The sequence below is a fragment of the Pinus tabuliformis genome, chromosome 1_2 (assembly GCF_031772625.1).
Source record: "Pinus tabuliformis cultivar Carrire ecotype Pingquan chromosome 1_2, CPIR1, whole genome shotgun sequence".
NCBI classification, from domain to species: domain Eukaryota; kingdom Viridiplantae; phylum Streptophyta; class Pinopsida; order Pinales; family Pinaceae; genus Pinus; species Pinus tabuliformis.
The window spans coordinates 1,191,154,365-1,191,179,992 of record NC_142298.1 but is presented as its reverse complement, the minus strand read 5'-3'; the positions used below and the strand labels follow the sequence as shown (position 1 = coordinate 1,191,179,992).

General features: G+C 35.8%; 1 protein-coding gene across 1 annotated transcript in view; it reads left to right on the top strand.

Annotated features, from left to right (window-relative positions):
- LOC149210490 (uncharacterized) overlaps nt 1–25,628 on the top strand; it is a 66,819-nt gene that overhangs the window by 37,228 nt on the left and 3,963 nt on the right. The window contains exons 2-6 of the mRNA XM_089396730.1: nt 22,345–22,458; nt 22,740–23,053; nt 23,229–23,407; nt 23,506–24,542; nt 25,336–25,608. Coding sequence (XP_089252856.1) covers nt 22,345–22,458; nt 22,740–23,053; nt 23,229–23,407; nt 23,506–24,542; nt 25,336–25,608 — 1,917 coding nt within the window. The remainder of the gene's footprint in view (nt 1–22,344; nt 22,459–22,739; nt 23,054–23,228; nt 23,408–23,505; nt 24,543–25,335; nt 25,609–25,628) is intronic.

Here is a 25,628-nt window from a genome sequence, read left to right as displayed (position 1 = left end):
GACAGTACCAAGATCATAAAATCTCTAGTCTTCAACATAACTGTACCTCCTCCTTTTGTACGCAAAATCTTCTTTTTCGCAAGAAACCATTCCATGCTCTGATACCACTTTGATGCAGGAAAAACCGCCTAAAGGCAATTTCCTTGATTTTCATAATAACCTTACATGACCCTGTGGGTTATGGCCCACCTATACAAATTGGAAGCATTTATGTTGGTGGGTTTGAAACAAAAACCCAACCAATCACCAAACAACGAAATACAATGAACCCCACCAACGAACACCGGTCCCACCTGAATGCACAAGACCGGACCTCAAATAGATTTAAACTTGCGTCCATAAACTTCTCGGTTCTGCCTTTCCCACAAATCTTATCGGATAAATTCTTCGTTGTTGATCTTCTACCCAATCCGACGGTTGATGGTTCATCCGATCAATGAAACTAATCACTAATCCTCCACCTTTTGATCAAGGCACGCTTGATCCAATGGTCAACAGTGATATCGCACGGACCACTTGCACGACGTTTAACCGCACTTACGGAGCCGATAAGGCTTATAAATCCTTAATCTATAAATGTTCGGGTCCGTTTTGAGATTGACGTCTGATCACTTTATGACTTGATATTCGTTGGATATACGAGGTCATCAGATCTACGGCCTGCGGGTCATCAACTAACACACGGATTACCAAACAGCTTAGCCCTGTAGGCTGAATTCTAAGGCGTTGATCTATCTTTTCTATCTTTTCTTGAGCTGGTTTCATAATAGAGACCATAATGGTCTCCCTTTTAAGAACATTAGGGAGCACTTCCACTAGAAAAAGACTTCAGTTTCTAGCAAGATTTGGAATTGTTCTAGGAACTGCCCGAGGTGTTCCACAGTTGGTGGTCAGCGTTAAACCACTGCTGATTGAGACCTCAAATTCTCCCACCTTAAACCATCATTTCCGAGAGCATAATTAGCCAATTGCTGCTATGCATTTTTATGCATTTTTTGTATTTCATCTCTCTTCCTGGACTCATATATATCCCTTCAGATTAAGGGGGAGAATGGTGGACATGTAATCTGCTAAGGGTTATTGTGTGGAATGTGAAAAGTTGGAAAAGTCCAAGAAACCACTTAAAATATAAAAACCAAGGGTCATAAAACAATGTATTTTATGTAAATCTTTGTAAATAGAAAACATCTTATGATTTAACATTTATTGTCTATCATTTGCAAGTGTTTGACAAAAACAATGAGTACTGCATACAAATAGCTTTCACACCTCTCTCATCAAGTGCCCACTACAATGTGCCACCACAAAGTAATTCATTAAATACTAGTGTCTCCATATTTGGTCTTTTTTACTTTTTTTTGTTTCCCATTACCAACTATTTTAACAGATGCAGATTGGATCTTCTTTTCAAATTGAATCTTCTTTTTAGATGTTTTTGTTTTTGGTTTTTTAATTCATTTCTAGATTTTTTAAAATTTTAAATTTTTACTATGTAATGTACAAATAAGTGTTCTAAGAATTTTAAGAATATTTATACAATTTAAACAATTAAAATTCACATTTTTTCTTATATATTAAAAATTATCTTTTAAATAACTAAAATTGACCATCTTACTTGAAAATTGTTTTATTAATTATCCGTTTTTTCTTTTCTTTTATGCGCTGCTTGTGTGATGTGTAGGGAACATAGTTAATTGAATATATATATATATATATATATATATATATATATATAGATTGAATATTTCTAGCTTATGTTCCATAAACATTGTATATAATTCGAGTTTATGCTTGGTAAGCATTTAGATAATTCTAGTTTATGTTATCTTTCTCTTTCTTCGTGCTTATGAAATATTTAATATGATCATAAAGAATCTCTATGGTGATTTTGTTTGGTCTCCCTTTGCTATACGGATGTTTAGACATATGAGGAGTACTTACAATTTTAACAAGTAGAACTAACAAGATTGTGTGAGAACCTTTTATATCTATATGCATACTCCAATAGTCTCCATTTTCCAAGAATTAGGGAGCACTTCCACTAGCATTAGACTTCACCTTCTAGCCAGATTCAAAATTGTTCTAGGAACTACATAAGTGTTCCAGGTTGAGACCACAATGGTTTCCCTTTTTAGAACATTAGGGAGCACTTCCACTAGAAAAGGACTTCAGTTCCTAGCAAGATTTGGAATTGATCTAGGAACTGCACCAGGTGTTCCATAGTTGGTGGTCAGCGTTAAACTACCGTTGATTGAGACCTCAAATTCTCCCACCTTAAACCATCATTTCAAAGAGCACAATTATCCAATTGTTGCTATACATTTTTATGAATTTTTTATATTTTATCTCTCTTCTTGGACTCATATATACCCCTTCGGAATAAGGGGGAGAATGTTGGACATGTAATCGGTTAAGGGTTATTGTTTGGAAAGTGAAAAATTGGAAAAGTCCAAAAAAACCACTTAGAATATGAAAACCAAGGGTCATAAGACAATGTATTATTATGTAAATCTTTGAGAATAGAAAACATCTTATGACTTATCATATATTATCTATCATTTATGAGTGTTTGACAAAAACAATAAACATTGCATGCATAATAATTTTCACACCTCTCTCATCAAGTGCTTACTACAATGTGCCACCACAAAGTACTTCATTAAATACTCTTGTCTCCATATTTGGTCTTTTTTACTTTTTTTTTGTTTCCCATTACCAACTATTTTAACAGAAGCAGATTGGATCTTTTTTCAAATTGAATCTTCTTTTTGTGTAATCTAATTTTTAGATGTTTTTGTTTTTTAAGTTATTTTTAGATTTTTTAAAATTTTAAATTTTTACAATATAATGTACAAATAAGTGTTCTAACATTTAAAAAAAAATTTAAACAATTACAATTTTTTTATCTTTTAAATGTCTAAAATTGACCATCTTACTTAAAAATTGTATTATTAAATTAAAAAACAAGATTATACCACTTTCCTTTTATCCGCTGCTTGCGTGAGGTGTAGGGAACATAGTTATATATATATATATACTTCTAGCTTATGTTCTGTAAACATTGTATATAATTTGAATTTATTCTTGGTAAGTATTATTATAATTTTAGTTTATGTTATTTTATTTTTTTTCTAATATTTAATAGGATCATAAAGACTTTTTAGGGTGATTTTGTTTAGACTCCCTTTACTATATTGATGTTTAGATATATGGGTAGTATTTATAATTAAAAAAAATAAAAATATAAAATATAAAAAACTTACCCATGGCATTTTTGTAAAAATAAAGTTACCTTAATCCTGAGGGTTAAATTCACCGAAAAGCTACAGAGATATCAAATTCATCCATGTCGCAGAGATGCTTTCAGTGCAAAGTTCAATCTTTACCTAGGACCGCAGAGATTAAAAACGAGCCACAGATTATATCACTAAAAACGAGCCACGGAGATAATTAAAATACAGTCGCACAGATGAAATTTCTTTTGAATACAAGCAGCAAAGATATGGACAAGGGTACGTATCGTCTCCAAATTGGATATGATTCCTTCCGCCCAGTAAAATCATCATGGCATTGTCTACGGAGGTGGTAAATTATCTTGAAGGGTAAAAAATTGTTGGAATTTGTTTAATTTTTTTTTTTAAATTTATTAGCAAGAGTGTTTAAATTTTGTTTTTAATGGTGGAAATAGATTTAACACCATCAAAAAATCCTAGGGCACCCACAATATTGAAACTTCATAGCTGTAATCTGGATTTCCCAAAATTTCTGTAGGATTTTATCAAAATCTTGCCATAATTTCCATTGTTTTCCGGGCAAATTTAAAGCCTTGTTAAACATGTTACTATTTTAAAAATTGATCTGAGCTTAAATAACCTATATTGCCGCACAAAGACAATAGACTTAAAATCTAATAAAAGCATATACCTTTTACTATGAAATGGTAAAGGTGGGGATTAATTACGATAATGTAATGCCATCTCTAACATATATGTACTCATTTTTTAAAATTTAGCCTATATCACTGCACAGAGACAATGGACTTAAAATCCAACAAGTTCTACATAGTAGCAAGTCCCTACTGTTTTATTTAAATATAGCTAACTTAAAGTAAAAAATAAAATGCAGTGACATGAACGAAAATAAAAAATCTTGTTCTTGTTAACCAGAATCATTTAGGTGGAAGTAGAAAGTGGAAGAAGAAGGTTCTTTGAACATGTTTAATCCTTTTATAGGTTTGTTTCGGACTTGGGACTGGAACAACCGGTAACCACATAGCCTGCATTGTAGGGAGATTGAGGTCCCGACATTTGAATTGTAAGTGGGCATTGTAGCGAGATGGAGGACATTTGAATTGTAAGTGGGTCTCAGTTCAGAGTTGTGAAGAAATTCAGCGAGGTATAAGACTAAAGTTGGAGGGATATTAATTTTAATGTAGTAGTTAGTCCTTGCTTAGTTTAAATATAGCTAAATTAAAGTAAAATTATTGAATTTAAGTTAGTGTTAAATTGAGTGAAATTTCAACCCCTTTAAAAACTAAGTAAATTACTGAATTCAATTTTAGTGTTAAATTGAGTGAAAGTTCAACCCCTTTAAAAACTACCAGATAAGTGTTTTAGGTGGTTAAGTTTTTTCAAGATACACATGATGATGTAGTCACATATTAGGTTCTTCTATATTAATAGAGGATATAACAATAACATTTGATACTACAAATTTATTTTTATTTAAAAATAAATGAATAATTGAATAAATATTCAAATAAATGATTCAACATATGATTAAATTCAAGTTAATTCTTGTTAATGATGACTATGTTCTATATTAATAGAGGATATAACAATAACATTTGATACTATAAATTTATTTTTATTTAAAAATAATTGAATAATTGAACAAATATTCAAATAAATGATTCAAGATATGATTAAATTCAAGTTAATTCTTGTTAATTATAACTATGCTAAACATAATAGCTATTCACATCTTAATAGGTTTTGCAAACTTTTACAACCATGTTGAAAACTATTATAAAATACTTTGGTTTTTCAAAGATATTAAATTCATATTTCATATTAAGAAGGGGATTGAATAGGAATGTATTTAAACATTTAGTGCTCAATCCAAGTCACTATTGGCAGCATGATGTTGGCATTGATGTCAACAATCAGTCAACCTGTGTTAACATTGGTGTAATAGTTGTGGATGTGTGTGCACAAGGTTTGATTTATGTGTTTCAATGCTAGCAGTGATTGGTAGAATGTCTGAAGGTGGTTTGAACTAGTGGTTGCAGATCTGGGCATATGACTTTTGATTTTTCCCCAAGTTTATGTATGGACACAGATTGAAAGGGAGCAATTGGTGTTTGCATTGTTGAAAAATCAAATCGCCAGTGTAAAACCCATGGACATGTCCTATTTGTTTGGTTCTGAGTGTTATTGTGTTGGTATGCTCATGGTGTTTAATTAGTTTTTATTTGGTCTGTAAAACATCATGAACCATTTGATTTGGTCACCAAGGAAATGGAAAATGATTAAGAAGGTTGATTTGGTTGATTTAATGAATGGGGCAATAATTTTAAATTGTCTTGGCTGTGGATCTAATTTTGTTGGTCACAGTGCATATTAGAGCCTAAAGTGTAACCCTATGCATTGATGCAGTTAGGGTTGATGTATACTTCGTTGTATGTTAATGTGCGACAACCTTGGAATAGAGAAAATCAAGCTAATAGTTCTAAGTTTGGAAGCTGAGCAATTAGCATGTCAATGAAGACACCTATAACAGAGTGTGATTGTATGTATGTGTAAACTTGAAGATTTTTAACAATTTTGCAAGTGAAAATTATATGTGTTTTGGGTAGAGGATCAATTTACTAAACACATAAAAGATGATTTTTATCTCATTTTTGTAGAAAATAAAGAATACATTAGTACCATAACAACATACACAAGACAACAAATGATGAAGGAGTTCACCTCTCTTGGGCTACATCTCCTGGTCCAGCTTCCAATGTTGGGCCTCTTTCATTATGCTCAAAAATATGTGTTTACATCAAGTTACAATGCTTAAAATGCTAAAAAAATGTATCCAATGGCTCCAGAATAGTAAAAAACCTCTATTTTGGTTCTTTCTGCACCTCATTTGGCTAAAACCTGAGAAATTTATGCTTGTTTCATCTTTTCTCCAATTTTCTGACTAGTGATCCTATAATTTGCCCCAAACCTGGCTTGAGCACCCCAAACGTGGAAACGACATGAAAACTTGGCCTACATTCCCGCTCTGTGGGAAAAATTGTAGGATGGATAACTCTGCCATTAAGCCCCTAATTCCGAAAAATTAGGCCACATGGGGGCCACGAGCCCAAGGGTCGGGGCTAACTGCTCGCCCCCACCGGTCGGGCTCCCAACTACTTGACATGCGGTCATGTCGCGCTCCATAAAACCCGAGGCTTAACGCTTAAATTTCGCGTTGAGGACTATGCTCTCCATTTGATGGCAATGAGATCACTTGGTGGCCATATAGCTAGGGGCTGGCCCCCGCTGCAAGTTCCTAGCCGCTAGCTCCTCCTGCTCTTTTATTGGTGGTCGTATAGACTTGCATATGGCCGAGGGCTGGCCCTCTTTTCATCTATCGATGATTTTTAGCCACGGGTCCAACACGTTGTATGGAGGGCAGTGACCATGGGGCTGGGGCTAAGCCCTAGCCCACAGTCTCGCCGCTTGGTTCTCTTGGCATGGTGACCAAGGCTTGGGCTTAGCCCCAACCCTACCCCCAAACATGCCAACGGTTAAAGTTTAGTTACAATCGCGCTACTATATAGGTCAAGTATCATTGTAGCAGAGTTGGCAGAGGTATTGCCTGGCCTATGCGACGTCCGGTGTTCGATTCCATGGGGGTTGTTCAGCCTCCATACAAAATTTTGGTCAACCATGAGGAGGCCATGTGGAAGCCACTAGTTGACCCACATGACACTCCCTCATTGGGCCACCACAACAAACATTCAACCAATTAAAATTAACCACACCTCAACCAATCAAATTATACCAAATATCGACCAACCATTGGCCGTTGAAGGACCCAGTAATCCTGCCAATTCATGGCCGAGTCATCGTATGGACTGCTGTCTAGGCATCCCTGTAAACCATTTTTTAATTTTTAGTTGTTTCCCAAATTGATCAGAACAAGCTATCAAGAGCATTCGATGTCATATTTGAATGAAACAAGTTGTGTTAGATTCAAGTCGTTGAGATCTATCCAATTGTATAGGTTTCGAGCTCTATCACACACTTTCAATTTTGATCATTTTTTTGATCCCTTGGATCACTCCATATTGGAAGTTTTTGGAACTCCAAAAGCACATTTTTCAGTCAACAAATAGATGAGGGTACAATTCCCTCACCCTTCCCTTCTCAATCCACTTAGATTTGTGCCTTTGAGATTAACACAAAGGTACTCCACATTCCATCGTTTTGAATTTCTTGTCCTTCTGTCAATGATGGAATCATGTCGCAATTTTTCAAGAAATTTTGGTGAGAAATCTTCTTTTGAAGGAATCTGAACATGCTCTCTTTGATCATCAATCAAAGGAGGCTCATATAGTCTCAAATTATCAACATTAACAACTACATACATTTACATATAATCCAAATGGAAGGTATTGTTACCAAACTTTTCAACAATCTTGAAAGGACCATACCTTATTGGTTTCAACTTTTTACCTTCTCCTTTAAGCCTCTCTTTGCTAATGTAAAGCCATACTTCATCTCCAACTTGGAAACTGTGGTCAACACGATGGTTATCATGTCTTGTCTTGGCTCCTTTCCAACTGTTCTTGAACCATTTGATGCGTCAATTGAACTTTCTTAATGAACAACTTGGCCTTGTCAATGTCACTATGACCATTAATAGCAACATCCTTCCCAAAGATAAAATCTAAAGGAGATTTTGGTGAGTAACCAAAACATGCCTCAAAGGGAGATGTTTGATTCGATGAATGCTTTACCTAGTTATAAACATGATGAATGTAGTGTAAGTGTTCATCCCAAAGCTTGGGATGTTTGCTGCAATAACCATGAAGAAGATGTACCACTATTCTATTCACCATTTCTCTTTGACCATCTGTTTGTGGATGGAATGTTGTGATGTTTTTCAAATTGGTGACCATGAGTCCCCATAAGCTTGATCAAAACTTCCCAACAAATCGAGAATCTCGAACTGAAATAATGGATTTGGGCAACCCAAAATGCACCCAAACATTTTGAAAGAACATTTGAGCAATCTGTTCTGTTGTAACCTGCTTCTTACAAGGGATCAAAATACACATCTTGCTGAAATGATCCACCACAACATAAAGATAATCATGATTTCCTTTAGACATAGGAACTCTTCCTACAAATTCCATAGAGACACTTCCCAAGGACGGGAAGGAACTGAAAGTGGAGTATACAATCCTAAATTTCTATTGCTAGGCTTACTTATAGCACAAGAACATCCTCTTACATATTGTGATACACTTTCATTCATTCTAGGCCAATAACAATACATTTTTAATTATGCCACTGTATTGCCTACACTGAAATGGCCAACAATAAGATATGTACTTGTCTCCCTTATGATGTTGACTCTTTCACCCCATGGAATGCATAGCTTGCCAAGATGATACAAAAGTTTATCATGCACATGGTAATCCAATTCCTCTACTTTGTTTCCTTGACAGAAAGTTGCATATACATCTTTAAAGTCTCCATATAAAGCATATTGTTCGACATAGCTCTCATGCATGATAGAATTATGCTTAAGAATAACTGAAGCACTAACAATTGGTCTAGAAAGCATGTCAGAAACCTTGTTATAAATACCTTTCTTATACCTTATCACCAAGTGGAATTACTGCAAGAAAACCATCCATCTGAAGTGCCTCGCTTGCTATAGATTTGTTTGTGATTACAAGTATTGCAATGGTTGATGATCAGTGTGAATGATAGTTTCCTTCCCCATCAAATAATGTCTCCTTTTTTTCACACTTTTCACCAATGCATACAGTTCCTTGTCACAAATAGGATAGTTAACTACCGCACCATTAAAAGTTTCAGAATGAAAACATATGGGCTTACCATGTTGCCTTAAGGCCACTCCCATGGCATAGTCACTTGCATCTGTTTGTATCTCAAATGCCTGTCTTAAATCAGGAAGTGAAAGAACTCGAGTTGCACTGATTCTATCCTTCAATGCATCAAAAGCTTTTTGTTGCTTTCCTCCCCATTGAAAAACCTCAGTTACATTAGTGGGCTTAGGCCAATCAACAATGGCGTTGACCTTTGAGAGATCTATATTCAATTCACCCCCTCCAACAATATGTCCAAAATAAACTAATGAGGTCTTTCCAAACTCACATTTAGACATCTTTAAAAACAATTTATCTTTCTTCAAGACATATAAAATTTGTTTCACATGCATGACATGATATTCACAAGACTTGTTGAATATCAAGATATCATTTGAGTAGACAATCACAAAATCATTAAGAAAAGGTCTTAAAACATCATTCATAACCTGCATGAATGTTGCAAGAGAATTACAAAGCCCGAATGGCATAACCAACCATTCAAACAAACCTTGTTTTGTTTTGAAAGTTGTCTTCCATGTGTCTACTTCAACAATCCTAATATGATGATAACCACTCCTCAAGTCCAACTTAGTGAAATAAACAACATCTTTCAATTGATCAAGCAAATCATCAATTCGAGGAAAAGGGTAACAATTCTTTACCATTATCTTGTTTAAGGCTCTGAAATATACACACATGTGCCATGTACCATATTTCTTTGGTACTAACACAATTGGTGACCCACATGGCGATGTGCTTGGTTTGATGACCCCTTTGTCAAGAAAATCTTGTATTTGTCTTTTAATCTTTGCATTCTCCATAACTGACATCCTGTACATGCCAATATTTGGAAGAGGACAATCTTGCTGCAATTGGATCTCATGTTGGATACCTCTTTTAGGAGGAAATCCTTTGGGCTCCTGAAACATCTCATCATATGTGTTAACAACCTCATACAAATCATATTTTAACTTTGCATCACATCCTTGGAAAGCTTCATTTTCAACATTCTCTTTGGGTTTGATCATCAAGAGTACAAAGTTCTTACTAGCATTGACTAACCTCTTCATTTGTCTAACATTTACAAGTGATAAATTCAACTTCTTGTTATGTGCTCTAACAATGTACTCAACTCCATTTTTAAACAAGTGATATTTTTTCTCATGGCGATGAAAGATGACTCTCCTATCATATAGATATGGGCTTCCCAAAACAATACCACAAATATCAAGTGGAATGACATCAAGTTCTACCTCATCTATAAAGTTTGCAGTGATGGAAAATATTAATTTACATCTTTTTGTCACATGAAATTTTGCATTGTCACATATCCAACCTAAAGGATATGGTTTAGGATGAGGAGTTGTTCCCAAATTCAATTTCTTGACAATGTCTTGAGAAATGAGGTTTACTTGTGAACCAAAATCAAACATTGTATCTATCTTGGTATGTTTTGAAATGACTATAATGTGGAAAAGCTCTATTCTTTCCTTTTCATGTTGAGTTTCATTAAGGCTATTACTTGAAGAACTAGTACTTGCAATAGAGTCCTTACCTTTGAATCCCATGGTTGTGATGTTTGTTTCATCCCTAGAGTCAGATCCGAAATCATGTTGGGTAGTTGCAGTAGTCTTTTATTTGCCTTTGTTGTTAAACGTTTTGGGTCTAAATGAGTTGCATGTACACAAACTTCATCTAGTTTTGTAGGGTTAAACATGAGAATTGTGTGTCTCAAATAACTATGCAATCATCCAATGTACTTGAGAAAAGTATCTTGTGAGGACAAATATATACCCAAAATCAAAGCCCTTTTTCTAAATTCTTGAGAATAAGATTGCACATTTTTCCCCTTAGCTTGTCTAAAGTTTTGCCAATCCATAATAGCTTTCTGCATGTATGCTAATGGATGAAATTTCCTTCTTACTGCAACAACAAAATCATTCAAAGAGGATAAAACCTTACCATGTTTCTTGATGTCCTCTTGAGTTTTGGATTCCCACCAAATTAGTGTTCGACCTTCGAATCTAAGAGAAGCAAGTTGAATCTTGATTTCATCATCCTTGATTCTTTGTATCCTACAATACACTTCAATCTGACGAATCCAATTATCCAATCTCTTTGCATTTACCTCTCCATCATACATAGGAAATTCAAACTTAATATCAAGCTTAAGAAGAGGAGTTTTACCATGACCCCTTAGGGAACTTGGGGGTGTTTTTGAAAGAGTAGTAGCAGTAGAAGAAGATGAGAATTAAGATGAGGATGAAGATAAAGGTGAGGATGGAGGCGAAGGTGGTGGCTTCTCACCATTTACTCCATTCCCTTTTGGAGGTTTGTCTCCTTTTCCTTCATGAGGTTTTGAGATTTTTCCTTGAAATATGGAATTCCTCTCCTCATACAAAACCTTCCATATCTCAGACATTTCAAAGAAATCCTTTCTAAATTTTCTCTCATTGTCAAACATCTTTTCAGGTTCTTCATCATGTGCCATGACTATTGAAGTTTGAGGTTTCTGTGTTCTCGTTGACACAATATGAGAGCTTGGATCCACCAATTCTCCCTCTCCTATATTGAGCTTCAACCTTGTAAGCATCAGAAAACACTTGGAAACAAATCAAATCTTCACAAAAATCTTGAGTTCTGATACCAAAATTATATGTATGTGTAAACTTGAAGATTTTTAACAACTTTTCAAGTGAAAATTATGTGTTTTAGGTAGAGGATCAATTTACTAAACACAGAAAAGATGATTTTTATCTCAATTTTGTAGACACTAAATAAGACATAAGTACCATAATAGCATACACAAGACATCAAACGATGAAGGAGTTCACCCATCCCGGGCTACATCTCCTAGTCCAACTTCCATTGTTGGGCGTCTTTCATTATGTTCCAAAATATGTGATTACATCATGTTACAGTGCTCAAAATGATAAAAATATGTCTCCAATGGATCCAGAATAGTCAAAAACCCCCATTTTGGTTCTTTTTGCACCTCATTTGGTGAAAAACTGAGAAAGTTATCCTTGTTTCCTCTTTTCTCCAATTTTCTGACTAGTGATCCTACAATTCGCCCCAAACCTGGCTTGAGCGCCCCAAATGCGGAAGCGACGAACAAACTTGGCCTACATTCCCGATCAGCAGGAGAAATTGTAGGACAGATAAATATGCCATCAAGCCCCCAATTTCGAAAATTATGGCCACATCGGGGCCATGAGACCATGGGCCGAGACCAATTGCCTGTCGACTAGGCCCCCAATCACTTGACATGCAGTCATATCGTGCTCCATAAAGTCTGGGGCTTAGGGCTTAAATTCCGTGCTGAGGACTATGCTATCCATATGTTGGCGGTGAGGTCACGTGGTGGCTATATGGCCCAGGGCTGGCCCCTGTTGCAAGCGCCTAACCACTAGCTCCTCCTGCGTTTCTGTCAGTGGTCGTATAGACTTGCATATGGCCTGGGGCTGGCTCTTTTAGGTTGGCCCCCTTTTCATCCACCAACCATTTTCAACCATGGGTCGAGTGTGTTTTATGGAGGGAGGTTACCACGGGGCTGGGGCTAAGCCCTGACACATGGTCCCACCCCTTGGTTCTCTTGGGCGTGATGACTAGGGTTGGGGCTTAGCCCTGACCCTACCCCCAAACATGCCAATGGTTAAAGTTTAAATAAAATCTTGCAACTATATAGGTCACGTACCATTGTAGCAGAGTTGGTGGAGGCCTTACTTGGTCTATGCGAGGTTCGGTGTGCGATTCCCTAGGGGCTATTCAGCCTTCATACAAAATTTTGGTAAGCCATGAGGAGGCCACATGGTAGCTACTGGTTGGCCCACGTGGCACTCACTCATTGGGCGACCAAAAAAAAATTCAACCAATGAAAATTAACCACGCCTAAACCAATTAGTTGATGCCAAATGTCAACCAACCATTAGACGATGAAGGACCCATTCATCCTGCCAAGTCATGGCCCAGTTAGTGTATAGATTGTTGACTAGGCATCCCTACAAACCATTTTTCAAATTTTTCGTTGTTTCCCAAATCGATTAGAACACGATATTGGGAGCATCTGATGTCAGATTTGAGTGAAATGAGTTGCGTTGGATTCAGGTTGTCGAGTTCTATTAAGTTGTAAAGTTTTCGAGCTTTTTCAGACACTTTCAACTTTAAGCATTGTTTTTATCCCTCAGATTAGTGATGGCAATGTTGACTGAATTGTGTGTTTGAAAGATTGTTGGTGTGATTGATCGCTTGTGTATTGAGATCGGATGCATTTGTATCACTTAGTGCAAATGGAAGTGTGATTATAGCTATTGAATATGTCTGAGCAAAGATCATTGTCAACTTGAAGTAGTGTGATCCAATGAAACACTGATCTAATTGTTATGTGCAAGGGTGAAAGTGTTGTAAGGCTGAGTGAGTATGAGGACAAAGTGTTGCAGATGACACTATTGTCTTGAGAGTATATTTTTATTGTCATGTGTATGTTTTACTACTATTTTTGATGTAGTGAGATGTAAGCTGCTGCTAGGGTTTGATGATATTGATGAGAAAAGAGTGTAATTGAGTGTTGTTGGGTATTGAGCAAAGTTATTGTTGTTTCTCAGGTTGATAGTCAGATGCATTGTTGAGTAGGGAGAGAGTGTCTTGGCATGTTGTTGATTGTATTTATGACTAGAGAGGTTTTGTATCTTTTTTTTGTTATTATTGAGCAGAGAATGGGTGTTCAAGAAGAAGACAAATGCAGAAGGAAAGGTGGAGAAATACAAAGATCGGTTGGTAGAAAAAGGTTATTCCCAAGTGCCGGGAATTGATTTTGGTGATATTTTTTCCCCTGTTGCCAAGGTATATTCTATTAGGTGGGGCAAACCTTCCTATGGTTTTGTGCATGGTTTTGGGCACAATGTTTTTCGGTCCATGGTATTGGATGCTTTGGCATGTATATATATGTATTGTAACATTGAAAGTAACATAATGAAAAATCAATCTGGTAGTCCCAGTTTTGGGATCTAGGGGAAAATCTCTGTGTATATTTGTTTTATGTGTTATGCTCTCGCTATTTTTTATTTTCTGTGTTTTAGAATTCGTATGCAGGTAATTTATGTACGGGGTTAAAACCTACATTTGGTATCAGAGCTGTTTTGGCTTCAAGGGAACGCCTTTGTTGCTGAGGGGTTTCACTTGGGCCTATGGTAGACCCTGTTTAGTGGGAGATCTGTGGGATCGATTTTGGTGGTGAAAGAAGATGGAAAGCAGTGGAAAGATAGAGATCGAGAAATTTAATGGTAAAAGTTTTGAGTTGTCCAAACTCAAGATGGGGGATCTGTTGGTGGACAAAGATCAGTGGATTGCAGTAGATCCGGGTACTAAACCAACAGGAGTGTCCAATGAAGAATGGAAGAAGTTGGATCAGAAGGCAAAGAGCACAATACGATTGTGTGTCTCAGATTCAATATTACTGAATGTACCAGGGGATGCTACGGCAAAGGTTTTGTGAGACAAGTTAGGGACTTTGTACCAATCTAAGTCTCTGGTGAATAAACTATTCCTACGGAAAAAACTATATAACTTGAGGATGAAAGATGGATACTCGATGACAGAGCATCTGAACACATTTAATACTATGGTAAGTCAGTTATTATCTGTTGGATGTCAGCTCAATCGGAAGGGGAATATGCGGAAGCTTTACAAAATTATTATGAAGCTATGCGACTGGAAACTGATCCTTATGATCGAAGTTATATACTATATAATATAGGTCTTGTGCATACAAGTAATGGGGAACATACGAAGGCTTTGGAATATTATTTCCAAGCATTAGAACGGAACCCATCCTTACCACAAGCTCTTAATAATACGGCCTTGATCTGTCATTACGTGCGACTATCTGTACCATAGAATAACTTAGTTAATAACTACTACGAGTAAGGACAAATATTAAAATTTTAGATGAAGATAAGTGCATCAGTTTTTTTTGTTCTCTACCAGATTCGTGGGATAGTCTGGTTATTGCAATAGGTAGCAACGCAACTACATTGCAGTTTGATGAAATAGGCTCATCCTCACTGACGGAGGATATGAGATGGAAAAATATGGAGAGCCAGAATGGTGATGCCTTGTTTGTACGAGGAAGGTCCCAGAACAGAAACAAAAATAAGTCATTGAGTGGGAGATCTAAATCTAAAGGGAGATCTAAATCTCTAGGAAAACCTGTAAAGGTGTGCTGGAAATGTGAAAATGAAGGGCATTACAAAAGGGATTGTAAATCTAAAGCTCCTGACAAAGGAAAGGGATTTGATTATGCTCCTTTTGCAGAGGCAAAAACCACCTCAGATGAAGGTGGAGATGTGTACTTGGCTTCTTCAAGTACACATGTAGATCATGAGGCATGGTTGATTGACTCAGGTGCATCCTTTCACTTCACTCCCCATAGAGAGTGGTTCTGTGAGTATGATAAATAGGATGGTGGTCATGTCTTCTTGGGGGATGAAAGGAAGACTAAAATCGTTGTTCGTGGAAAAGTTAAGTTGAATTTGCAAGGTGGAAGGATTAGAACACTTCCTGGTGTTCTGCATATTCCTGCATTGGCCATAAATCTTATTTCTGTAAGCAAGCTAGATGATGCAGGTGTAAAACAGTGTTCGAGAAGGATACCTGCAAGATGGTTCAGGGAGCACTAGTATTGATGCAGGGAGTTTGGATTGGAACTCTGTACAAGATGCAAGGTAAAACTGTTGTTGATGGGTGCAACAGTTCCGTGGTTCCTGAAAGTGGAGCAAAAAATCTAGTGGTCTCTGGAGAAAATACCATGCTATGGCATAAAAGGCTTGGACATATTAGAGAGAAGGGCCTTCGAATACTTCAGGGTAAAGGTATGGTAGAATGTATGACTAATAGATCTTTGGGTTTTGATTTCTGTGAAAATTGTGTATATGCGAAGCAAAATCGAGTGAGTTTCGCCTCTGGTGGTAAGTGGGCGAAATAGATATTAGAGCTTGTGCATAGTGATGTGTTTGGACCTATGAAGGTTACATCACTGGGTAAGTCTATGTACTATGTATCATTTATAGATGACTTCTCAAGGAATACATGGATATATTTCCTTAAGAAGAAATTTGAAGTATTTGATAGGTTTAAAGAATTTAAGGCTTTGGTGGAAAACCAGATAGACAAGAAGATAAAGGTGTTGAGGACGGATAATGGTGGAGAGTTTTGCAAGAAGGAATTTGAAGAATTCTGTAAGAAGTGTGGTATAGAACGGCAGAAGACTACTCCATACACACGTGAGAAAAATGGAGTTGCAGAAAGAATGAATAAGATGTTGATGGAAAGGGCAAGAAGCATGTTCAGTGGTGCCAGGTTAGGATAGGAATTCTGGACAGAGGTAGTGGAGACATCATGCTGTCTGGTCAACAGATCACCTTCATTAGAATTGGAGGATAAGACTCCATAGGAGGTATGGACTGGTAAGAAACCCACTCTTTCATATCTGAGGGTATTTGATGTGATGCATATGTACATGTTCCAAAGGAGAAAAGAACAAAGTTGGATAGTAAATCTTAAAAGTGCATCTTTATTGGGTATAGGGATGGCTTAAAGGGTTATAAGCTTTGGAACCCAGTAAGAAGGAAGGTTGTGTATAACCGAGATGTGGTGTTCAGAGAGGTGAAATGTGTTATTAAACATGAATTCCAACCAAAGGAACCTGAAAAGATAGAGTTTGAACTTAAGGAGGATGAATCAAACTCTACAACAGAAGAGGAATCAGAAGATGAAGAGCCACAAACTCCAGTTGTGAGAAGATCAGTTCAAGAAAGAAGGCAACCAGAAAGGTATAGTCCATCTGCTTTCTGTTCAAATTTTTCTTTATTATTACTGATGATGATCCCAGAACTATGAATGAAGCACTAGATTTAGAGGATGGAAAACTCTGGAAAGAGGCTATGGTTGATGAAATGACATCTTTGCACAAAAATGAGGCTTGGGAGTTGTCGATTGGAAGGAAACCCATTGGCAGCAAATGGGTGTTCAAGAAGAAGACAAATGCAAAAGGAAAGGTGGAGAAATACAAAGCTCGGTTGGTAGAAAAATGTTATTCCCAGGAGCTGGGAATTGATTTTGGTGATATTTGTTTACCTGTTGCCAAGGTAGCTTCTATTAGATTACTTTTATCTGTTGTGGCTGCTTTTGATTTTGAGGTAGAACAGATGGATGTGAAGAAAAATTTTCTTTACGGGGATTTGGAAGAAGAGATCTACATGAAGCAACCTGAAGGCTTTTCGGTGAAGGCTAAGAAAGAACTGGTATGCAAGTTAAATAAGTCTCTGTATGGGTTAAAATAGTCACCAAGGATGTGGTATCAGAAATTTGATACATTTATACGGGGATTTGGCTTCACTAGAAGAAAAGTAGATCACTATGTGTATTTTAAATTAATTGGTGACCGTGTTATTTATCTGTTCTTGTATGTGGATGATATGTTGCTGGTTGGAAATGACAAAGAAATTATCCAGGATTTGAAGACCCAATTGTCTTCCAAATTCGACATGAAAGATCTTAGTGCTGCAAACTATATTTTGGGCATGGAAACTAAAAGATATCGGGCAAAGAGGAAGCTCTGGTTAAACCAGAGGAAGTATGTCGAGAAAATACTCCAGAGGTTTAATATGCATGATAGTAAACTGGTGAAAGTTCCTATTCCTGTAGGTGTAAAGTTATTTTTTGAACAGTGTCCCAAGGCACAAGAAGAGGAAGAGGACATGTCCCATGTTCCATATGCAAGTGCAGTCGGTAGCCTGATGTATGCAATGGTCCATACTAGACCAGACATTGCACAAATAGTGGGAGTATTAAGTAGGTTTATGTCAAAACCAGGGAAGGAGCATTGGACAGCAGTGAAGCGGGTCTTCATGTATTTGCGTGGCACTAGTGATTATGGTTTGTGCTACCAAGGAAGACCAGGATTGGACAGAGTTTTGGATATTTGTGGCTTTGTTGATGTAGATAGGGCTGGAGATCTGGATCAAAGAAGATCTACAAGTGGGTTTGTGTTTAACCTATTTGGAGGTGCAGTTAGTTGGATGAGTAAGAAACAATCTGTAGTGGCACTATCAACTACAGAAGTAGAATACATGGCAACCACTCATGCAAGAAACAAAGCAGTTTGGGTGCAGAGATTGTTTTCAAGTATGGGGTTAGTACAGGGAGCTATAAAAATAGATTGTGATAGCCAAAGTGAAATTTTCTTCACAAAGAATCCTGCTTACCATTCAAAGACAAAGCACATTTATGTTCAATATCACTTTATGAGGGATATGATAGAAGACAAAATGGTGTTGCTGGTAAAGGTGGACACTTTGAAGAATACTGCAGATGCATTGACAAAACCGAAGCTCTAAGAAGTTCTCTTGGTGTAGAGAAACAATGGGTGTTGTAGGGCTAGATAAATTACTAAGCTCTCTTGTGGCCCCCTATGGAAAGAAAACAGCAAGAGGGAGAATGTTGGGTTGTGTTATATTATTTCCATGACTGGCTGGCCTAGTTAATCGGGGGTTAGAAGGGGGCGGAGCCCCCCCTTCGTTGCAGCCAATTGTGCAGTGAGGGATCACAGGGGGTTTGATGGGGGAGGTTAGCCCCCCTCTATGGGGTTCGGGGCAGCGCCCCGGGGAAATTTTTTTTGGACCCTATATTAGGTGGGATGAACCTACCTATGTTTTTGTGCATGGTTTTCGCACATGGTTTTGGGCGCGATGGTTTTCAGTACATGGTATTGGATGCTTCGACATGTATATATATGTATTGTAACATTGAAAGTAACATAATGAAAAATCAATATGGTAGTCCCAATTTTGGGATCCAGAGGAAAATCTATGTGTATATTTGTTTTATGTGTTATGCTCTTGCTATTGTTTATTTTCTGTGTTTTAGAATTCGTATGCAGGTAATTTATGTACGGGGTTAAAACCTACAGACCTAGGGATGCCGTTTGTAATCTTGCTCTCGTAATATACGTAATGTTTTTCTTGTTTACAAAATAATATAGAGGTATAGAAGAATAGACATGTGTGAAAATAAATCAAATCCAGTTTCAAATTTAAATAAAAATGTAGGGCTATCTACTGTGATATTGCAAGTCTTTTGAGATAGAGAAGCCCCACAACAATTGTAGGTGATGGATATGGGTAGGCCACATGGTCATGCTTGAATAGGAGAGATGAACTAAACTATCTGACACAACATAGATTCTTCTGACTTATGTTCAACTTTCAGGACAAAAGACTGCAGGAACTCAAGATTTACTGGGGCATGCGAGGGATGAATGAGAAGGTCGTTGAAAGTTGCAGAATCATTTCTTAGATAGGCGTTGATAAAAGAAACCATAATTCGACAACAAAACCTACACATGAGTTTCTTTAAGATGTACCCGAGATGTCTTGTATATGTAGTAAAATTGGAGGGGACCAGAATTGACAGTCGCTGCCATCAACATAGTCTTACTCATGTAGTCGTGCACCATAAAACTCATGTTCAGTGCCATAAACTCCATGAAGAATTCAAGCGGACTCTCTTGGAACTTCAGCATAAAAGACTCCGACGTAAATATGGTGCGCATTATAAGTGGAGAGAAGAAGGGTACATAAAAATCTATGCACAGATGTCACACAGACACAAGAAGTGTAGACGAAAATCAGAGGTCGATTGATTCCAAAGAAAAGCCTATAGGCCTAAACATATTTGAAAATTATATATATATATATATCTATATATATATATATATATATATATATATATATATATATATATATATATATATAAATTTTTTTTTTTTAATAATTCATATTATGATATAATACTAATTTATTTTCTAATTTCAATTTCTTCATAAAATCAGAGGTTTGCATATTAAGAGATTTAATTTCTCTTGACTTCTGGTAAATCCATAGTTAAATAAATCTAAGTTAATTTAATTATTAATTATAATTAGTTATTAATATAATTATTAATTTAATGATTATTATTATTAATTTTATGTAATTTGACCCAATCAAAATGTTTTATTGATAACTATAACTATAATTATTAATTATTTTAGTTTATTTTATTTTATTTTGACAAGTTAAAATGTTTGTAGGATATTACATTACATTAAAACATCTCTACCATACTAGACTCGAAAGCCCTTTCTGACCCCAAAAATATTTATTGAGTTAAATGGAATCACCTTAAAAAACTATTATGTAATGAGCTAAATGAGATTACCTTATCATTGCTTTGCCTTTTTCGTGGAAATGAAAAGGTTTTCCGTTCAAATCTTCCCTGATTTAGCATGGAGCATGAACAAACCAACCATGAATAAATAAATAGTATGAAACAAAATTAAAAATGAATGCATTGAAGCAATATAGCAGGGTTTTCCTCCACCCCGATTTAAAACCTGTCAAAGTTTTAGAAGTTTACAATTGACCAAAAAGTGGTTGTGGAGGGGTCCTATGTACAACATTCAACACTATATGTGAGGGTATGGATCTGTAAATTTCCGTATTGCCTACTGTATATTATTTATTTGGGAGGCGCTAACCATAGGTTGTCTAGTTTTGTGGGAATTAAACGACCATTTTTCTTCCCCATCTTCGATCTATGGGAATTCTTTCGAGGTATTTTCATGGATTCGTTTGAGCCTACTGAGAATATTGACATTTGACTTGTTTGATTATTATATGACGATTTTACTGTGAGTTCCCAGCTACTAGAGCCCTTGAGCTTTTTCACCGGCTTGGCGAGGTCTTCCACGCATTTCACATCTACTAGACACATGAATGATTACAACTTGCTACTGAAAAATTTTGGACAAACAACTAAAATCAGCAAAATATTGCAACATCCCCTGTTCGAAATGCAAACGAAGCCATTTTCTTAATGAATAAATTGTCGTCTGTCAACTTACTTGCGAGAGGGAAGGCTATCTTTGATAGATTTCATGTGGAAGAGAGGGCCACCATGGGGTATCAGTGGAGGCGAGAAACCCCATGAAGAATTGACGTTGTCTGTCATGTTGTCCAAGGAAGCCGAGGAGGTCGTTGAATAGGCTGAAGAAACAGAAAAAGAAGTAGAAGATGAAGATAAATCTCATAATTTCGATATGAAGCGCTCTTACACCATGAGTGCTCATAAAGAAAATAAGGTTTCTAGATCTTGAATTTTTGTCACAATTTTTTTGTTTCTTTCCTTTTTCACAACTGAAATTTCCCTCCTGCTAGTGATCGTGCTGGCCATTTTGTAGCAGGTAGCCCATAAGGACGTCTCGACATATGTTCATAGAAATCACGCCATGTGGAACTATCTAGAGAGAGATTTACTTGGGGCGGGCCATACTCACTGTTAAAGAAGAAGATAAGCTTCTGTTACGCGATTTCTGTTCGTAGCTAGTGGTTTTAGCGTTCCCTGCTGGCGGTCTTCAGTGCTTGTCCTCGAAAATTTGAACATCCGTTGAAAATTCGAACATCTTGTGTTCTATTGGCGTAGAAATCTATGGATACAACAATCGTGCAATATGGAGGATGCTTCACAACGGAAGATAGGGACATATGTATTTCTCACACTACGGGACATACATCATCAAAAGACGAAAAAGGTAGACAAAAATCAGAGATCTACTGATTAAAAAAAAAGGTTTGTCTGCCTAATTATTTGAAAACTTAAAAAAACAATACAACGAACTTTGTAAATTATTAGTATTAATGTTGAGATTATAATAACATCCATCCACATTAATGTTGGAATTATAATGACAATGATGGATATTTGAATTTAAATTTGGCTTAGATAATTTCTATTTATATTATTTGAATTTAAATTTAGCTTAGAAAATTTATATTTATTATAATTATTTTTTAAATCTAAAATAAAAATAAAACTTCTATCAATTATATAAAATATTTGAAATAAAATCACCATTAATTAATTTAAAATAAATATTATTTATTTTCATATGTTATTATAATCTCATATTTAAATGTAAAGTAATATCAATATTTTAAATAAATTTTAATCATTTAAAATGATTTAAGTTTTCCATTTTGATTTCTTATATGTCTTTTTAATATACAGAGAGGATAAACTTTTATTTAATTAAAAATAATTTTATTATAAATTATATTTCTATTTATTATTTTATTATAAATTATATTTTTATTACATTAAACATGTAAGAGGATTTGTTTTCATTTCTTCTATTTTTGGTACAGGAGAAAAAGAAGGGAAAGAACCCGTCAATGCCAAAGGCGGCTGTGGGTTCCTGTCTCGCTTCCAAAAACTTTTTGAGATTGAAAGACGTGGTCTCTGAAGGAGTCAATGCGGTGGTACGTATTAAAGATTAATTTATTTTTTTAAGTGGAAAGGCTTAAGAGGCAATGAATGAAGTAATGCTCCGGATCCATCCTTGTGCGAAGAGTAACTAGTGGGATAGATTGGAGAAATAGAGAAAGGGATAGATAGATAATTCGAATTTGAATTTTGTTGCTATGAAATAGAGAAATGGTGAAATAGAAGGGATAGATAAAGAATTTGATGTTTGACAATATTCATCCTTCTTTATATTCAATCATCAAAAGTGCTCTTGCTTTTCTATGTTGGTATTCAGAAAGATATTGTAACAACAGACGGCAAGACATTCCTTATGGGCTTTCTCAAGGGCATGGGAATGGCACACATGGTTACCACAGGCTTTCTTGTAGCGGCATCTATTTTGGAGCGACACGAAGCAGTCTCTGCGAATAAAGAAGCCTGTCTGTACCTATTGAAGCAGATGAATATATTGGCCAAGTATGTTCAAGAACTCCAACAACGGCCTTGGTTGAAGAACAGGATGGAGGCTCGAATGAAAGAAGCAACGATGTTGATAGTTGAAGCCTCTATCGATTGTTGCACTCAAATTGGCGCTTCAGAATTATCCAGGTGACTACTCACTCAACACACTTTAGTATTCTGAATTCCAGTGTCATCTAGAATCTAGATCGTGGGAACGTCCTAGTCCAATTCAAATAAATTTACGACTTTTTTAATCTGTGATTTATGTGGGACATAGAGTCCCTTTTATGAAATATGTTTGTAAAGAAATTTCTTAATGCAGTTTTTTCTCCGCTACTGTGAACGGAGAAGCGCTGGCTAAATTTCAGAAAAGGTTAGCGGATATGCACACCCATATGCAGGCTGGAATGGATTTATGTCAATTCGATGGCATTAATCAGATTGACATGCGTCTACGAAAAGGCCAAGAGCTAAAATATCCAGAATATCCTAAAGGAACAGGTAGATAGTGATAATGTGTGCAAAAAATGCTATTTTAAATTCTTTTGTTGTATGGGAGTTTATCGAAGTTTGTGAATTTTTTTTGCCTGTGACAACAGTTGGCATCGAAGATCCATTGAAAGAAGTTATTGAACGGCTAGAAATGGGAAGTGACAAAAATGCTGTAGCAGTAATGGTGCATGGCTTTGGTGGCATGGGAAAGACTACCCTTGCCGATGCTGTGTTTGCACGGCTGTTTGATGCAAACAGAGAAGGATATAAATATTCTTATGTTAGATTGTTTGATACTATAGCATCAACTCCAAACATAGTAGAGTTGCAAAAATTCATAATAAAAGCTTTGAAGATGGGAGAAGAGCCAAAATATGAGTTCCAAAGGTATGAAGAAGGACAAGTACAAATTGAGAGCATCTTAGAGAAAGAAGTGGTTTTTATTTACATAGACAATGTGTTGATTAGGGATGAAGTTCAACAACGTGGAGATGCACTTGAACAGCTTCTCCCTAAGAATATGGGGAATGCCAAAAAATTGAGGTTGCTAATAACTGCACGAAATAAAGATGCAGAGGGTATAATAGTGCGCAAAAAAGTAAAAACAGAATGCTACGCTATTCAAGGCCTTCCTGAAGCAGGGGCAGCGGAACTTTTCAAGAACACACTGGGTGACAAATTGAAGCAACTAGATTCTAGCCAAATCGATGAGTTAGTCAAGATATGTGGAGGCGTACCAAAGCTTTTGACGGTGGTAGCAGGATTCATAAGCTCCGAAGAAAACACGCAAAATGCTTATAGAACAGTGATAAAAGAGAGCAAAACAAACTGGAAGGGTAAAATTGGGGAGGACATAAACTTCTACGTCTTTGCCTATGAAAATCTTCACCAGAACTTGCAAGATCCATTTTTGGATATTTGTTCATATTTTGAAGGATGGGGCTGGAAAAGACTTTCAAATATTGTGGGAGAGTCTGAACTGGAAAGGCTGGAAAAAAGAGGGCTAGTCACCCAACATGCGAAAGATATGACGGCAAAGGTACACGATGTCATCTTGGCAATTGGTCTCCAGAAGACAGAGGGACAAAGATTCAGATTCACCTGTCGAAATGACATTCAAGAATTTTTACATCAACCAGCTGAGGTACCCAAACTTCTGTCCAGTTTAGATTGATCGTAAATTTAGATTTATCTAAACTTATTAAATATATACGGATATATTTTGTAATGGTTTATTCTCATATTATATAATAATTTTTAATAAAAATTATATTTTAAAAATAAATTTAAACCACAATTTCGTTTTGAATTATTTAATTTTATATTAATTTTTATAAAAAATATTTTTTCAAAAATTTAACTTCTTCCATGTATAATAAATTTAAATGAATTATTTTTTATAATATCATACATAATTATTTGCTTAAAATTGATTTATATATAATCATTTATTTTTTAGAAAAATATCTTCAAAATCTATCACATAAAAATATTATTTGTTAAAAAATATTTATACTAAAATATTATTTGTGAAAAAATATTTTCATGTGATATCAAAAAGGCAGTTTTCTAAAATAATTCTTTCAACACTAAACTATTATTGGTAAAAAAATATTTTCATGTGATGTCAAAAAGACATTTTCCTGAAATAATTCTTTCAACATTTTTCTAAATAATTCTACTCATAAAGACCTACATTCATACATTGATGTTTTATTTAATTTATTTAAATTTGAATGTTCGAGTATTGTAAGCCACAACATCTCCCAGCTATACCCTACTGTAAAGCACCAAGCTATTCTTATTGAAAAGTGATCATAGATAGTCTTGTTTATCTATTTTGATTCTTATGACTGACTCGATAATATTTAATGGATAGTTTTGTTTATCTATTTTGATTCTTATGACTGACTTGATAATATTTAATAATAATGTAGGACCTTCGAAGGGTCAAAGGCATATGGTGCAGTGACAACAGCGATCCGATCTACATACCCGCAGAAAAACTAGAATTAATGTCTGGATCTTTAAGAGTTCTTCAACTTGGACGCTCAACAAATGTGCAGGGCAAATGCGGAAGCATATTTAAAGAGTTGGTTCATTTCAGTGCAGGAATTTCCCATCTCCCTTTTGATGTATCAAAATTAAAGAGGTTCGAGAAGTTGAGTTATTTATGTTACGAACCAGAAGATTTACCAAATCTAAGTCAGGCAAGTCCACTTCAAATACC